The sequence below is a fragment of the Chiloscyllium punctatum genome, chromosome 38 (genome assembly GCF_047496795.1).
Source record: "Chiloscyllium punctatum isolate Juve2018m chromosome 38, sChiPun1.3, whole genome shotgun sequence".
Classification (NCBI taxonomy): Eukaryota; Metazoa; Chordata; class Chondrichthyes; order Orectolobiformes; family Hemiscylliidae; genus Chiloscyllium; species Chiloscyllium punctatum.
Window position 1 is genome coordinate 33,292,142 of NC_092776.1, and position 18,670 is coordinate 33,310,811.

The 18,670-nt window shown below is 40.1% G+C and overlaps 1 protein-coding gene across 2 annotated transcripts in view; it reads right to left on the reverse strand.

Annotated features, from left to right (window-relative positions):
* Positions 1-10,940: 10,940 nt before the first annotated feature.
* The window catches only part of c38h10orf90 (chromosome 38 C10orf90 homolog), a 200,704-nt gene continuing 192,974 nt past the window's right edge, over positions 10,941-18,670 (reverse strand). For both annotated transcript variants that reach the window (XM_072557585.1, XM_072557586.1), the window contains exons 9-10: positions 13,532-13,631; positions 10,941-13,452 (exon numbers count right to left, since the gene is read on the reverse strand). In XM_072557585.1, coding sequence (XP_072413686.1) covers positions 13,396-13,452; positions 13,532-13,631 — 157 coding nt within the window. In that variant the 3' untranslated portion in view covers positions 10,941-13,395. The remainder of the gene's footprint in view (positions 13,453-13,531; positions 13,632-18,670) is intronic.

Consider the following 18,670-nt stretch of genomic DNA (forward strand, 5'->3'; position numbering starts at 1 on the left):
TTTGGTTGACTAGGAGATGATGAGGACTGCAGATGCTGGAAAGTCCGAGTCAATAAAGTGAGGTGCAGGAGCAGGTCAGGCAGCATCTGCGGAGCAGGTCAGGCAGCATCTGCGGAGCAACAGAGTCGACGCTTCAGGCACAACCCTTTCACTGTTTAACTAATGAGCATGGTAACCACGCACAGAACTATCGTTGCACACAACACAGATGCATATCGTATGACTGGATGAAGATTGTTGTCATGACTGTAGGTTTCTCCTCTCTCAGTAGGTGTGCTTTCACTTCATGATCCCATATGCCTCATACAATCTTATCTTTAATTAGATCATCCTTTAATTTTGCAAATTCACAGGCTTCTGTGTGTTGTGTCAATGATTTTATATATTGATCAATGATTTCTTTTTCACTTTTTTCCTTAGTATTGAATACATACTATTCATACATAACATTCACTTATGATTCCAATTGTGCCTTCAAAACTTGTTGAACAATTACTCATTTTTTTTTCTGCTCTTCAGAAAGATTTAGAGTGAAATATGTTTTGAAACACCAATTGTGAAAACGTAACATCTTGAAACATTTCTGGTTTGCTCAATAAATCTGTTACAATTTCATAATTCTGCCATTGTGTGTGGAAGAAAATCCGGTTTTGCTGCATATTGTCTGTCATTTGAACAGGACAGCATAGGGAAAACCCATTTTCTCTTCAGCTGTGTTTTAATGTGAGTTGCTTGTTGATCTTCAGTTTTGTTTACTTTGGTGGCAGCTCACAGCTCTGCATATACCTGTGTCTCTCTGCCTGTAACATGAAATATTTAGATGTGCACTTACAAAGCCAAGGCATGCAACATTATGGGCCAAGTGCTGGAACATGCATTAAATGGTTAGGTGCTTGCTTTTGACTGGCACAGACTTGGTGTACTGAAGGGCTTTTCTCTGTGCTGTAGATTTCTGTGACTTTATAACTGTGTTTTCTCATAGCTCTGCAATATTCACCACAGTGTCACTTCCGATACTATGATTTATGTGTACCGTGCGTTTAACATAAAATCTTTATTGAAGTAAACTTAACATGTTTGCCTACAGTGTGTGTGTATACCTCCTTGTAGATGTCACATGACCATTGCATCATTGCTTTTCCATACTTTGAATGCTTTCCAGGAAGTTGCTACAGCTCCTTCAAATTCTAGGCATCAACCCTGCTCTTCAATCCCACCTAAATTCTGAATAACAAGAGCTACCCACGCAGGAGGAGCCTTCTAATCCCACAAACGATCCTCAAGAGTTCCAACATTAGTTCACACAATAACATTTTTAACAATGTAGTTTCCTGTTGAATTCTATACATGAACAGAGGTAAACAATATTTCTATATTTTTACACAGTTTCTCTGTTAATACCAGGAAAACAAGTATTCTTGGCTACTCGACTAACATTACAGGGCTTTTTTTAAAAAAAAGATTTTATGAAGTGTACTCTATGATCAACAACAACATTACAAGGAGTGTCCAACACCCCATGCTATGATATACAGCCAGTTTCCCAGCAGGGGAAAAACAGTCACTCCTCTGGCATGTTGATATTCATTTTCTTTGATATCACAGCAAGTCAAAACAGCTGGGAAAGTGCTGGGTAACAGAATTCAATACTTTCTGATTCAGCATTGATTCTTCTCAAATTTAAACATACTTGAATTTCATTTCAATGATCTAATCTTAAACTACACCCTAACAGTTAGTGCACAAGCAAAATTGTGCCTCCAAAAGTGTTAAGCTCTGATCTGAGTGAATATTAAAAGTGCATTCTGATTTAGACAGAATTAAGATTTGTATTTAGGACAATAATTTGGTTTTCATGATTTCTGCATGGTGTTTTTAATTTGGTTTTGTACAGTGGGCAACAGTAACAAGGTTACATTTATTTCCCATGTCCTAAAAGAAAGGTGGCGACCCTTCCACAAACTGTTGCAGTCCTTTTGGTGTTGATGATCTCACAATGGTGTTTCTCATAGGGACTTTCAGGATACTAGTAAGTGACAATGAAGTAGCACACATGACCAAGTCAGGATAGTGTGTAACTCTCCTCTACATCGGGGAGACAGGACACCTACTTGCGGATCATTTCAGAAGACATCTCTAGGACACACACCAACCAACCCCACCGCCCGTAGCTGAACATTTCAACTTCCCTTCCCAATCCGTCAAGGACGTGCAGGTCCTGGGCCTCCTCCATTGCCAAACCCTTACCACCTGACGCCTGGAGGAAGAATGCGTCATATTCCACCTTGGGACCCTGCAACCGCACGGGATCAATGTGGATTTCAACAAGTTCCTCATTTCCCCTCTCCCCCCATATTATCCCAGTCCCAAGCCTCCAACTCAGCACCACCCTCCTGACCTGTCCATCACCTTTCCCATCTATCTGCTCCACCCTCCTCTCCAACCCATCATCTTCTCCCTCACCTTCATCTACCACTCACATTCTCAGCTACCTTTCCCCCCAACTCCACCCCCTTCCATTTATCTCTCAGCCCCCAGCCCATAAGCTTCATTCCTGATGAAGGGCTTGTGTCCGAAATGTCGAGCCTGGTGAGTTACTGCAGTGCATGGAACATACATTCTACGGCCTCAGTTGAACACTATTGGAGGCAGTCAATTACTTACCCTGAATGTAAATGACAGACCCAACATTGGTGTCACAAATTAAATGATGAATCACTAGCTCTGATGTTGCAGTTCTAAAGATAGTGATATTGTCAGTGTTCACTCTGTCAAATTGGCAGTATTTCTACCATCCAAACATTCACAGGTAAACTCCGAAATCCAAGAAGTTGCTGTCAGGTTCCATTCCTCTCCAGGATGCATTAGTGAAGGCCTCACAGATGGAAATCAATTAGATGTCACTGAACTGTCATTAATATCTTCTTTTAAGCTATTGTCCTCACTGTAGAAAGTCTTGAACATGCAATGAAGTTTCATAAGGATATTTTCTTTCTCACAATTTATTAAATCCTAATTGCTGTTGAACAACCTCTGCCTCTGAAAAACTAATTTGAGACTAAAACAACTAACATTTTATCAAGTAATAAAATTGTGACAGATTCTTAGAGTAATATTATTTTTTAAATGTTTGTATATAATATTGTGCAAGGTCAGTCAAGGCCCAATCATTATTCAAGGCTGAGGTAGACATGGGGCCTGCCTCCTGTTCCTGCCCCAGAATGCAACTGGACACAAGCCTTGGATCAGCCACCTATGGGTAATCAAGGATGTGAGCTGAAGAAGAAGAAATTTGGTATCTCAGTTTCTACCTTTAATTGTATTTGTATAATACACATATTGTTTCTTTAAAATTTATAATAAATGCATGATAAAACCAGTGTGCTGCTTCCTGGTTTGTTGCCTGGGGCAGATCCAAAGAGATTTCAAGGGGATTTAGACAGACTCCTTGAGTGGGCAAGAATAAAGCAGATGGAATACATTGTGGATAATTGTGAGATCATCCACATTTTAGGAGGAATGGAGGTGCAAGGAACTTCTTGAAAGGTGAGAGATTGGAAAATGTTGATAGCTATAGAGAGTTAGGTGTCTTGATCCATCAGTCTGTGAAAACTTGCGTGCAGGTGCAGCTAACATTGTGTTAGCTTTTATCACAAGATGATTTAAGTACAGGAGGAAAGAAAACACGCTTCAATCATATATAACCCTGTTCAGGCTACACCTGGCATGTTGTGTGCAGTTCTGTTCATTTGCCGAAGGAAGGGCATACTTGCCAAGGAGGATATGCAGCTGATTGATTCCTGGGAATGTAGAATGGTCTTATAAAATTGAGGAGATTGGGCCTGTATTCTCTAAAGTAAAGAAGAATGTGAGGTAATCTCATTGAAAATTACGAACTTCTTTAAGGGACGAACAGAGGAGATGCAGAAATAACGGTTCCAGCAATTGTAAGATCTGGAACCCAGGGACACAGTCTCAGAAGAAAAGGTAAACCATTTAGGACTGAGATGAGGAGGTTCGTTTTCACTCAGAAGATGGTGAATCTTTGTAATTGTCTACCTAAAGAACTGTGGAAACTCAGGCATTAAGTAAGTTCAAGATAGAGATTGCTAGATTTCTAGTTAGCAATGACAACAAGGGATGTAAAGTTAGTGCAGGAAGATGGCATAGAGGTAGGTGATCATCTACAGTCTAGAATGGCAGTGCAGGAACTTAATGTCCAAATCTTGCTCTTATATTCCTCTGTGAGAATTCTTCAATGTGATTGACAGCTTAGCCTCTTCGATGGTGTCACTTTTCCTGGACACCAAACTAAAATTAGTTGCAAGGAAAGTGAAATCCATGCCACAGAGTTAGCTTGATCTTTGTGAACCCAGCTTATATTTTAAACCGAGCCTGGAATGGCTCACTACAATGTTATCCTGGCACTGTATATCACGAGTCTCCAATAACAAGTGAACTACTGATTTTATTAATAATTTACTGAGCAACCAACGGCTCTAACTGTTGTTATGAGAACAGAATAGCAGCTATTATTGAATTAAGAGAGCACCAAGAGAATTAAAAGTATAGAATTTGAGTCATTGTTAATTGGAATTAGTAAGCAAGAAGTAGAAGGGATATCAGAGAATTAATAGAGACCAGAGATCAGTTGAAGTGCAGCTTGGTGGTCAATAAGAGTTTAGATTTGACAACAAATTTGAATTCAATTTCATTTAATTATTTCCCTGTCAAACTGATGTTTGATTCAAGTAGCCTATAGTTCAAGTGAAGGCTAAAATGGCTTTTAAGTTAGTTGTATTATTTAAGTAAGTATTATTCGGCAAAAAATTAAATCTGCATAGATTTTAGGCAAATTTTCAAAACATTCATAATTTTACTGCCTAATTATTGCCAGGCCAGAACGTATAATTTAGGTGTTAAAGATAATCGAAGTAGTGTTTGCATACTCAGCACATTCCTGTCTAGGTCGAACACAGCAGCAGATGATTGCAGCTAGGCAACTAAAACACCAACCCAGCCAATTATTAGAGGGCGGATCCAATTAAATCAAGTAACTGAAACCATATTTCAAGCTTCAAAAAGACATACAAGACCCGATATTCATTGTTGGGCCAGATTATATATTGTGGCCAAATTTATTGAAATGGGACAGATTTTCTAAAATACCCCAGGGTGGCATGGTGGCTCAGTGGTTAGCATTGCTGCATCACAGTGCCAGGGTCGCTGGTTCGATCCCAGCCTTGGGTGACTGTCTGTGTGGAGTTTGCACATACTCCCCATGTCTGCGTGGGTTTCCTCTGCGTGCTCCAGTTTCCCCCCACTGTCCAAAGATGTGTAGGTCAAGTGAATTGCCCATAGGGTTAGGGGCATTAGGGGAACTTAGGCTGGGTGGGTTACTCTTCGGAGGGTCAGTGTGGACTGGTTGGGCCGAAGGGCCTGTTTTCCACACTGTAGGGTATCTAATAGAAACCTCAACGTGTGGAAATTGTCTTACCTGAGGGAGCAGAAACAATTGAAGAATTGAGTGCAAGGATTGTTATGAGTAGAATGATTTAGTATTGCTATGCCATAGGATATTCATTTTAATGTTAGATTATAACACAAACAATGCAAGATTTTATAGAAGGCTAGATTTCTTGTTCTGCTGTTGAAAATAAAATGTACCCTCCCTCTCAGGAGTCTTAAATGGCTTGAGGTAGGACTTACACTGCGACCCACCCCACCCCATCCTCCCTTATTATACTTTCTGGCCTGGAGAGGTCAGTTCATACCACAGAGCTGCCAGCCTGCATCCAGCTCTGAAGATAAAGGGTCAGATGTCGGATAATAGGTTAGTATAATAGTGGAGAGTTCTCAGCAGATTCAGGGGAGGAGGAGGAGTGAATTGGGGGAGTGAGGGGGCTATAAACAAGAGCAGGCAGCATGCTTTGGAAGGGGGTCATCTTTGCTGTTTGTCTGTTCCTCTTCCACAGTTATGTTTGAGTCTTGATGACATTGGAAAGGGAATATGTAGTGTCCATCAATGCTCTTGATGCCTTTAGAGAGAGGATGGCATTGTTGCGGGTAAACTGCTTTATTTTCCCCTCCAGCTCCATTTTGATTTAGTTTGCATTGCCCTTAGAGGGCTTTGCTTGTTATTACTTAATTGGTTACACAAGTGTTTTTAATTGGTTAGTGTTTTAAAAAGAAAATATATTTAAAAAGTCACAGTGATTTTGGTGATGGTAAAATCACCCACTTGTGTGTGATAGTACTTCTGGGTATAACGAAGAAGTTTAGCAATGGGCTTCTTTAGTGATAGCATCCTTGTCTCAGAAGCAGGAGACATGGATTCAAGTTCCACCTGCTCCAGAGGTGTGCAACAACTTTTCAGGAGCTCTCATGATGTGGTAATAATGTCCCTACCTGTGGGCCAGGAGGCCTGGGTTCAAGTTCCACCTGCTCCAGAGGTGGGTAATAACATTTCATGGTTTGCTTTGGAAAATATATGGAATAGAAGAAGGCTTTAGGAGTGGGCAAGGGGTCCTTCTGGCACAGTAGTAATGTCCCTACCTCTGAGCTGGGAGACACAGGTTCAAGTCCCACCTGCACCAAAAATGTATACTAGCCTATCTAAACGGGTCAAATAAAAATAAAGTTTAGATACAGGTAAGGGGCTCTTATGGCACAGTTGTAGCCTCCCTACCTTGAACCAGGAGGCCTAGTTTTGAATCCTACCTCCTCCAGAAGGTGTGTATGACATCTCTGAACAGATTGATGAGAAAATGTCTTTAGAGATGGGCAGATGCACACTGGGAACTTTATCCAGAAAGTTTTATGGGCTCACCCTGCCTGCAAAGGACCATAAAATGCTCCCCATAGCTGCAATCCTGCTGGTAAAAGCAAAGTAAGGCAAATCATTTTATTATATCAGAAATGTTGAGTTGAATTCAAAGTAATTCCAGATTTCTTCAAACATGTTGATCATGACACAAGGCCATTTTCTTACACTTCTAGATCATAGATTTGATTATACTTCAACCATGCAACTCTCAGATAAGTTATTGTTATTTTGGACAAACCAGAGATGGAGCAGTATCTTCAAATATTAGAACACTTGGAGAAAATTGTGTACTGTTATTACTAACAATGATAGACTGAAGGATAGATCAATAACTGACAAGGACATCATGCACTTTGTGTGCAATTTGTATCAGGCTAACTGTCCAAAACATACATTGATGTAAGTTAAATTATCTCATTGCTAATGCATGCCAACATTAGACATTACATTTTCAAATATGTAAGAATGGAAAATTGGCCCAGTAATGATTCTTGGAGATTTATGACATTAAATTTATTATACAACTCCTTTCTGTAAAGTTATAGATATTATTTTGATAATCTCTGTCACTGTGTTCACTGGGAATTAAATTGTTAAATATAAAAACAAAAACAGTAGAATCAAATATTGTAGTTCAGCAGTCTTGGAGATGCACTTCATGCTTCAGTAGAATGGAGACATCAAAGTAATCTTTTATTCACTAGCAAATCTCTCATGGTGCAAAACAGTCAATCAGATATTTGAAGGATGGGGCTTATCAGTGTTCTGCTTGTCAATCTATGATTTTCTGCCCATTAATTTTAATGGGTGTAAAGTCACAAGCTACTGAACATAGAATAGGACAATTTCATCCAAAATCGCAGTTACTAGTATATGATCAACATGTTGCTGTTTCTATCACTTCTGGATTATTCTGCTGCAATGTTTCCTTCTTTTTATCTCTGCATAATTCTTATTGCCTTTCAGGACGGTCTCCGTCATTTGCAATGGTTTCTTTACATCATTATTGTAACCTCAACTTCACTTTCTTACCTACCCTTTCACTCCATTTTAGATTACATTAGTTACAGTGTGGAAACAGGCCCTTTGGCCCAACAAGTCCACACCGACCCTCCGAAGAGCAACCCAGCCAGACCCACTCCCCTACATTTACCCCTTCACCTAACACTATGGACAATTTAGCATAGCCAATTCACCTAACCTGCACATTTTTGGACTGTGGTAGGAAACTGGAGCACCCAGAGGAAACCCACGCAGACACGGGGAGAATGTGCAAACTCCACACAGTTGCCCGAGGTGGGAATTGAACCCAGGTCTCTGGCACTGTGAGGCAGCAGTGAGCTAACCACTGAGTCACCATGCTTTCTTCCCAAGAATCTATCCACTCTGTCTTAAAAATACTTAAAGACTTTACTTCCACTTCCTATTAAAGAAAGAAAGTTCCAAAGACTCATGACCCTCAGACAGAAAGAAATTCTTGTCATCCCTGTCTTCAATGAATGAGCCTTTATTTTGACATGGTGACCGTACTTTTGCTGCTTAAGTTCTAAAATTACAAAGATATGCAAGGAAGGAGCAAATTACTGCAGATGCTGGAATCTGGATTGAAAACAAAAAAAGTGTTGGGGATTACAGCATCCATGGAAAAACAGCAAAAGCTGTGCCTCACTCTGGATGTGCTGTCTCCTTCCTGACTGTGTGAAGCTTACTTATCACACACTTTCAACCACCCCACCCTGCCCAATGGAATTTAAATTCCACATCAAATCGTTTGTTAATACATGTTGCTATCAATCAAACCATGGAAATGAGACACAGAAACAGAAATTGCTGGAGAAACTTAGCATCTCTGGCAGCATCTGTGGGAAGAAAGCAGAGTCAACATTTCGAGTCTGCTAACTCTTCATCAGAACCCAGGAAAATGAGGGGTAGCATGCTCAATGTTTCATGTTGTTGGTTACAACTCCACCATAAAGCCTTTTAATGCACGTAATGGGCTGTATGAATATAAGTTAAAGTAAAGCTACAGAAATGATTTTGTTAAACTTGAAAGGGTGCAGAAGAGAGTTATGTTGCTGGGGTTGGAGGGTTTTTGAGCTACAGGGAGAGGTTGAATAGGCTGGGCTATTTTCCCTGGAGGGTCAGAGGCTGAAGGGTGATCTTATAGAGGTTTATAAAATCATGAGGTAGGGTGAATAGCCAAGGTCTTTTTCCCAGGGCAGGGGAGTTCAAAACTAAAGGGCATAGTTTAAGGTGAGACGAGAAGATATAAAAGGGACGTAATGTGCAATATTTTCACTCAGAAGGTGGTGCATATATGGATTGAGTTGCCAGAGGAAGTGGTGGAAGCTGGTACAATTCCAACATTGAAAAGGCATCCGGATGAGTATTTGAATAGGAAGGATTTAGAGGGATATGGGCCAGATAGTAACAATTGGGAGTAGATTAATTTAGGATATCTGGTTGGCCTGGACGAGTTGGACCGAAAGGTCTGTTTCCAAACTGTAAATCTCTACGGCTCGAAGCTAACGTTTTGAATCTAGGTGACTCTTCATCAGAGATGATGTGAAGTGTGGAGGGGGCAGCACTTATGCAACAGTGAGGGGTGGTGTAATGCTGGGAGAGAAAAGTTGCTGAAAGTGTAGATTATGTGATCAGAGTTTGAGAATGGCAGAACAATGGCATGTCTAACAGCTAAACTGGAAAGAACAGATAGCCTCACTGGACTAGGGGAAGGGGAAGATTCTGCTAATGGCAACTATTATTCTTACACGTGATGGGAATATACCAAGAAGAGAAATAAACAATTCCACAAAAGGGAAAACTAACAAGATTAAACTACTATGACTATACCTCTTAATGACCAGCACCAGGAGTAAATTATACAAGTTCTCTTAATTTTATGGTTAAATTGCTCGTGGTCTAAAATGGTCATGAAGTTATCCACCTAACCATATGCAGACCTTATTGTTTTACTTGTCTGATTTGTTTCCCATTCAGTCTATTATAGAAACTTTGAGGAAGTACCTGACAATGGTTGGACCTAGGCCACCAGACTGGGAAACTCATGCAACAATGCTTGCTGGATAGGATGGTTGACCTCCAGCAACCACAACTATCTTCCCATTACATCAATGGACAGTGTCCTCCAATTACCATTGATACCAGTTTTGCTTGGGTTTCTTAATGCCACATTTATTTTGTCAAAGGCAGTCACCCTTACCTCACTTTCTGAGGACAGGTCCTTCCTGCCATTGCAACTTCTCCCAATTTCCCCAACTCCTTACTTCATCCAGCCATTAATGATAGGGTCACCAATTCAATCCCAGGCTTTAAAATTCCCGACCCAAAATTCTGCCTTTCTATTTTTCATTCACCCTTGAAAACCATTTGTAAAACCCTTTTTTAAATCAAACATTCAGTCACTTTCCCTAATCCTGCATATGTGGTATATTACTGTGCTACAACAATCAAGAGGTTCTAATTGAACCTTTTTTTGCTAAGGTGGATGATTGCCATACAATGGCAGAAGATTACACATTGCATTAATACTCATGGATGAGGGAGAGAAAGAGACATCCTGTTCTTGAATGTCATTCAGCCACATCTGCAGGAAACATGTGTATGCTTGCCTGGATATTGTACATAGACAGGATTAGACTGCTGAATAGCTTGCTGACACTGAATGCACAGAAGAAGAAAGATCATTTGGGTCAGATACCAAAGGGCTGTCAGCACCTCTGGACCCGTGCTCACATGATTCAACACCATCAAGAAATTAAGAGAGGAAAAGAAATAAAACACATGGCCATCAAGAACCTTTAACACAGCAGTCAGTTTCTTTTAACAAAGAACAGTCTTGTCAATATACACATTGGATGCCTGTTGTACAACAAGGGAAAAAATACTGTTTTTGCAGGAAGGTTTCAGGCACTACACTTACCATATATCTTTACTTGTGGGAGAAAAGGCAATTGTTATTCCAATTATATTTGCCTGGAAATGTGGTATAAGTTCAATAGTGGAGTACCAAAATTAGAGTTATATGCTGCATTTATAAACTTTAATAATTTTTATTTAAATATTACAAATATAGAATAAAACAATGGTTTGTTATGTAATAATGTAACAGTTCTTTAGCTGAACTGAGTGTAATTAAATAAAGTACGTAGAATATGCAATATTTCTTGTATTAATCATGCAACCAGTGTCAGTGTTTAATCTAGTTTTTATTCTTTTACAGGATGACTATTATCTTTCACTAAAGGCAGGTGGACTGTCAGACTATAGAAAAGGCATTATTTAGTCTTTAAATAAATGAAACAAACATAAAATCTAGTTACATAATGCTTTTGGGTAGTCGATCCAAACACAGGCATGATAATTAAAGGTGAGCTGTTAATCAGCTTTTAGGACTATTTGATGTGGTTCACAAATGCTAACTGTTGCCCTGGTAGTGAATATAACCTAAAATTCAAAATATGCAAATACATGATTAAATTATTGATTATTTTTGATTAGTTTTGCAATTTTAACCTATCAATTAATAGATTTTCCACATCGCTGTCAGCTTACATCATTCTAAGTTATATACAATTATTGCAAAACTTGCTTTTTGAATATAATTTGCCATATTGAGCTCTATTCAAAGACTATTCATTAATAATTGTTGCACTGGGCCATTATAGAACTATTTTTAAAAAAGCAGATTACTTCAATATATGAAGTGTATAGTTTCATACGTGTATAATATTCCTAGATGGTTTCAAAGTGGTTTGATTCTTTTCAGCAAAACTGCCTGCAATTTTCAAAAAGATGAAGCACAGAAAGAGTGAAATAATGAGTCCTCAATTGAGTACTTGTGCACCAGGGCATATTTTTCTGAGTTGTTCTCCACACCTTTATTCCTTCTCCTTTTATGGAGCTTTATTTTCAGGCCCTGTAAAGATTAACCAAGCTGAATAAATTTCACGATCCTTTCTTGATCACTGCTATAGGGTGTAATGTTAGATGAATGTTCATCCAAACACCTTCGATAACTGAACCTGCATCCAATTGCTTTGGAAGGTCTTTGAAGACTTCACAAAAGTAATCAAAAATTCTATGGGTTGATTCTTAACTGTATCAACCTCTATTTGACATATTCCAAACAGAATTTGGCCTCCATCTATAAATGAGTAAATGCTAAATAATCTGCAACTATTGCTCGAGGTTTGTCCAACAGGTCAAATCATATCTGATGTTGAGACAGTCGACCAACAAGATGCACCTTTACAGGCTTATAAGGGCTATGGGTCTGAATCAAATATCAAATATGGGTCATAGGTAGATAGGATAGTGAAGAATGTGTTTGGTATGCTTTCCTTTTTTGGTCAGAATATTGAGTATAGGAGTTGGGAGGTCATGTTGAGGCTGTACAGGAAATTGGTTAGGCCACTGTTAGAATATTACGCGCAATTCTGGTCTCCTTCCTATCAGAAAGATGTTGTGAAATTTGAAAGAGTTCAGAAGGGATTTACAAGGATGTTGCCAGGGTTGGAGGATTTGAGCTACAGGGAGAGGCTGAACAGGCTGGGGCTGTTTTCCCTCGAGTGTCGGAGGCTGAGGGGGTGACCTTACAGAGATTTATAAAATCATGAGGGACTTGGATAGGACAAATAGACAAGGTCTTTTCCCTGGATTTGGGGAGTCCAGAACTAGAGAGCATAGGTTTAGGGTGAGAGGGGAAAGATATAAAAGGGACCTAAAGTGTAACTTTTAACACAGAGGGTGGTACATGTATGGAATGAGCTGCCAGAGGAAATGATGGAGGCTGGTACATTTGCAACATTTAAAAGGCATTTGGATGGGCATATGAATAGGAAGGGTTTGGAGGAATATGGGCCGGGTGCTAGCAGGTGGGACTAGATTGGGTTGGGATAACTGTTGGCATGGCCGGGTTGGACCGAAGGGTCTATTTCCGTGCTGTACATCTCTATGACTCTATGACACTATAAGCTATTGGCTAGACTTGGATAGAAGATAGGCACTTTTTGTGATGTTACAAGTTCATTGTGATTTTGTTTGCTTTTATACTAAAATAGTGTGTCAATCTGCTACAGGCCAGTTTTACCATGCATTTTATTGCATAAGTGTGGTTCAGTGGATCAAGGGAGGGCTTGAGGGGGAGTGAAGCGTGGATTGAATGATCCAGCAATTCTTAATCTGACTCTGAGACTAACACAAGTCATAAAAAACATCCAGAATTGTGACCAAAGGCAACAAGTGCAAAAGTTGGCAGAAATCCTGGCCGAACTGATTCCAGTGGATGAAGATTAAATAAAATGTATAACTATTAAACACCCATTATTTCTGTTGTAAATGCAGCTCAGTCTAATGAACCAATGAACTCTCTACTGTGAAATAGTGATAAGCTATGGTTTCACAAAATATGAATCTTTATGAAGATTCAGAAAATTTGTAGTTTAAAAATGAATGGATTTAAACTTAATAGGTTGGGGTTGAGCAATTAGCATTTTAGTAAATTGTAGTGGCTTCAATGATAACATTTCTCTAGAAGTCACAGTCCTTCATGCTGATTCTTGCCCATTGTCATTGGTTCTCTGTAGTATTTGGTCAAGCAATTTCTAGGAGGAACAATAAAAAGAAATTAACATCAGCAAAGTGAGATGGATGCTGACTAGTGAGTCTCTTTGGCTGTCGTACCTTTTTGAAAACCTCAGCACGCAATCGATTTGTTTGAGAAATAATTTTCTTCTTCTCTTCCTCCTTTTTCCTTTTCACCTCTGGCAGCATGTTATAAATTCTGTCATGCAATTTTGAAATGAAAACAGACATTAGACCTTAGCAGCCTTTATATGGTTGTGTATTGCAGGAAATGAATTTGATGACCATCTTTCAAGTAACACAGGACAGAAATAACTGTCACTAGGAAAGGGAATCTAGTAAACTGACTGAGATTCCCTGGCTTAGTATAATCTTTTCAGCTGCATTTGACTTTAGGTAGCTTCAAGTTATTGAGGCCCCTGCTATAATTAAGCATTTCCATGACTACGACTTAAAACACCTAATTTAGTATTGACGTAACAAAAGTAATCAATTTGACATCTATGCATCTCAGTTTGAATTTACCCAATCAATTTCTCCTTCAAATGCTTCTCTGCACAGCCAGCAACTTTTGTCTCCGAAAATGTTATACCTAGCATTTTCATCTTGAAGCTATAAAAATGTATATAATTTAGCTCCTTGCCCTGAAGCTATCCTTGGCGCATCTATATTTCACCAAAAAAGATGCCCAAGCACTCAGTCCCTTACTACACTGCCTCAAACACTGTGTGCCCCACTCTCCAGCACCATGTTTTCTTGTTTGCGTTATAAATTGAGCTTTCATCTGTTAACTTTAGCTACCCATTTTCAGAAGGTAACACCAACAAAGTGAGATGGATGCTGATCAGTAAGTCTCTTTTCGTTGTCGTACCTTCTTGAAAACTTCAGATAAATAACAGATTTAATTTTTAGCTTGAACTTGTTAGGCTGCCTAGGATAGTTATTGGCTGCATTCAGACTGTATTCCTCCAATACTGTAGAACTTTCTCCGGATTAAACTGGGATATTTTTCCAACATGAAAATCAGTTGTACCAGTAGATGGAACCTTCTGAAGATGGCAGGAGTCTCACCTGATAGCTGGGGTGCAGCATGTTGCATCTTCTGCAGAAAGCCCATTGAATCATGCACCAGTCAAATATTTGTGAATCATTTGGAAGCCCTTTCCCACAATCGGGACCTGCGGCAGGAGATCTCACCCACCAAGAATTGCTGACAATTCAGCAATCAGCAGGTCTTTTGCTTGGCACTATCAGCATAGTGGTGGGGACTGTTCCAAGTCCAGAGATAAGTGAACTCGGTGGTTTGTGGTAATGGAGTTACAGAGATAAGGAGGCAAGGCAAAAGTGAGGACTGCAGATGCTGGAAACCAGAGTTCAGATTAGAGTGGTGCTGGAAAAGCACAGCAGGTCAGACAGCATGTGAGGAGCAGGAAAATTAACGTTTCAAGCAAAAGCCCTTCATCAGGAATAGAGGCAGGAAGCGTCCAGGGTGGAGAGATAAATGGGTGTGTGTGTGAGGGCACGGTGGGGCTGGGGAGAAGGTCGCAAAGAGTACAATAGGTGAATGGGAGTGGGGATGGAGGTGATAGGTCAGAGGGGAGGGTGGAGTGAATAGGTGGGAAGGGAGATTGGCAGGTAGGACAGGTCATGAGGACAGTGCTGAGCTGGAAGGTTGGAACTGAGGTAAGATGGGGGAAGGGAAAATGAGAAAACTGGTGAAGTCCACATTGATGCCCTGGGGTTGAAGTGTCACCTCACAAAAAGATTTAAAGCAGCCTCATGACAAACCAAAACAGTCTTCAACTCAGGCTACATTTGATTGTGAACTGCACACACTCAGTTATAAAAAAAATTGAATTTATTTACAAGATTACTGAATGAAACAAACTAACAAGAACAGAATACTGAATAACTTAACCTATCTGAAAACCCAGCAGATCATCCCAACTTACTGATGCAACAATTCCCTAAAACACCCCTTGGCACAAAAGGTAAAATCAAACACATGGTCTTACAGGACAGATGTCGGAGAGAGAGTCAGGACGGACCTGTTTATTTGGATTCAGCAGCTGCACAACTGCCTGACTGCTTTCAGTGAATAGCCAGACTAAACTAAACCAGAGAAAGGCTAAGCTGGGAGTACTGGCCACTCCCTTTTCATTATACAAGTATTTTTTTAAACTTAAAAGCCTTTTGCCTTAAGCAGTTTCTGTTAGCTATAATCAAACTGGTCCTAAAACCCTTCAAACTTAGACTTTTCGGAGCCTGTGTCTATTATGACCTCCCAGAAGAAAAACCAAGGAAAACATAACCTTGTTAATTAAAGGAGCAGCATCATCACACAAGGCAGAGATTAATTTATATTGCTGAAAGTTAATAAGGAAACATTATTAGCTAAAATACAGATACAAAACTTATGATGGTTACAGCACTTATAAAGATGTACATATGATGAGCTCTTTATTGTGACAGACCTAATACCTGCTTGAAAGTTTTCTATCCTAAGTTAAAGAGGTAGACCTGATGTCAGGTCTATTGTTGAATTATTGGAGTCTGCTTATTTGTACTAATGGACTCAATAGATACAGCAGACATTGAGAAGAAGAGAAATATGTTCTTGTTCCTCAGTACCTCTGCAATTATTGCACTTAGAGAGAGTCATAGAATTGCACAGCACGGAAACAGACCCTTCGATCGAACTCATTCATGCTGACTAGATAACCTAAACTAATCTCATCCCATTTGCTAGCACTTGAGTCATATCCCTTCCTATTCATATAACCAACCAGATGCCTTTTAAATTCTGTAATTGTACAGGTCGACAATCCTTTATCTGAAATCGGAAAAGCTCCAAGGTCCGAAGGTTTTTTTGTAAAGTTTTTTCTCATGAACAAGGTTGTTTGGCGTGCAAACAGTTAATGTAGGTCAACACCCACTCGATGCATGTCACTCAGATGTGACATTGGGGGGAGGGGGTGTGGCCTAGCTCTGGCAGGCCTCAATTCTCTCTCAAGGCCTGTTTTACTCAGTGAGCGTGTTCCTCCGGTAAGACCATTTTTAAAATTCACCATCAAACTGTCACTTATTCTGAAATTCAAAATATTCTGAATTCCGAAGACCAGCTGGTCCCAAGCATTTCAGATAAAGGAGTGTGCACCTGTACCAGCCTCCAGCCTTCCTCTGGCAGCTCATTCCATACAGGCACCATCCTCTGTGTGAAAAAGTTGCCCCTTGGACCCTTTTATATATTTCCCCTTTCACCCTAAACCTATGCCTTCTATTCTGGACTTCCCCCACCCCACAGAAAGACCTTGTCTATTTATCCTATCCATGCCCATCAGATTTTATAAACCTCTATAAGGTTACCCCTCAGCCTCCGACAGCCCCAGCCCATTTAGCCTCTTCCTATAGCTCAAATCCTCCAACCATGGCAACATCCTTGTAAATCTTTTCTGAACCTTTCAGGTTTCACAACATCTTTCTGATAGGAAGGAGACCAGAATTGCACGCAATATTCCAAAGATTGCCTAAGCAATGTCCTTGCAGCTGCAATGTGACCTCCTAACTCCAATACTCAATACTCTGACCAATAAAAGAATGTCTTCTTCACTATCCTATCTACCTGTGACTCTACCTCCAAGGAACTATGAACCTGCACTCCAAGGTCTCTTTGTTCAGCAATACTCCCTAGGACCTTACTATTAAGTGTGTAATTCCTGCTAAGATTTGCTTTCTCAAAATGCAGCCCCTCGCATTTATCTAAATTAAACTCATCTGCCACTCATCAGCCCATTGGTCCATCTGATCAAAATCCTGTTGTAATCTGAGGTGACCTTCTTCACTGTCCACTACACCTTCAATTTTGGTGTCATCTGCAAACTTACTAATTATACCTCCTATGTTCACATCCAAATCATTTATATAAATGACAAAAAGTAGTGGACCCAATACTGATCTTTGTGGCACTCCACTGGTCACAGGCCTCCAGTCTGAAAAGCAACCCTCCACCACCACCCTGTCTTCGACCTTTGAGCCAGTTCTGAATCCAAATGGTTAGTTCTCCCTGTATCCCATGACATCTAACCTTGCGAACCAGTCTCCCATGAGGAACCTTGTTGAACACCTTACTAAATCCATATAGATCATGTCCACCACTCTGCCCTCATCAATCCTCTTTGTTACTTCTTCAAAAAGCTCAATCAAGTTCATGAGACATGATTTCCCACATACAAAGCCATGTTGCCTATCCCTATTCATTCCATGCCTTTCCAAATAAATGCAAATCCTGGCCCTGAGGATTCCCTCCAATACCTTGCTCACCACTGATGTCAGGCTCACCGGTCTATAGGTTCCTGACTTATCCTTCCCACCTTTCTTAAATAGTGCTACCACATTAGCCAACCTCTAGTCTTCTGGCACCTCACCTGTGACTATCGATGATACAAATATCTCAGCAAGAGGCCCAACAATCACTTCCCTAGCTTCCCATAGAATTCTAGTGTACACCTGATCAGGTTCTGGGATTTATCCGCTTTTATGCATCTCAAGACATCCGGCACCTCCTCCTCTATAATATATTTTTCAAGATGTCACAATCTATTGCCCCACATTCTATATCTTCCATGTCCTTCTCCACAGTAAACACTGATGCAAGATACTCATTTAGTATCTTCCCCATCACCTGTGGCTCCACATGTAGGCTGCCTTGCTAATCTTTGAGGGGTTCTATTGTCTCTTTAGTTACCCTTTTGTCCTTAATGTCTTAACCCTTTGGATTCTCTTTAACTCTATTTGCCCCGTTTTTGCCCTCCTGATTTCCCTCTTAAGTATACTCCTACTGTCTTTATACTCTTTTTAAGATTCACACGATCTCTGCCGTCTGCACCTGATGTTTGCTTTCTTCTTTATCTTGATCAAAACCTCAACTTCTCTTGTCATCCAGCATTCCCTACACCTAAACAGCCTTTCCTTTCACCCTAACAGGAATATACTGTCTCTGGACTGTCATCATCTCATTTTTGAAGGATTCCCATTTTTCAGCCATCCTTTTACCTGTGAACATCTGCCCCCAATCAGCTTTTGGAAGTTCTTGCCTAATACCATCAAACTCTGCCTTCCCCCAGTTTAGAACTTCAACGTTTAGATCTGGTCTATCCTTTTCCATCATTATTTTAAAACTAAGAGAATTATGGTTGCTGGCCCCAAAGTGCTCCCCCACTGACACCTCAGTCACCTGCC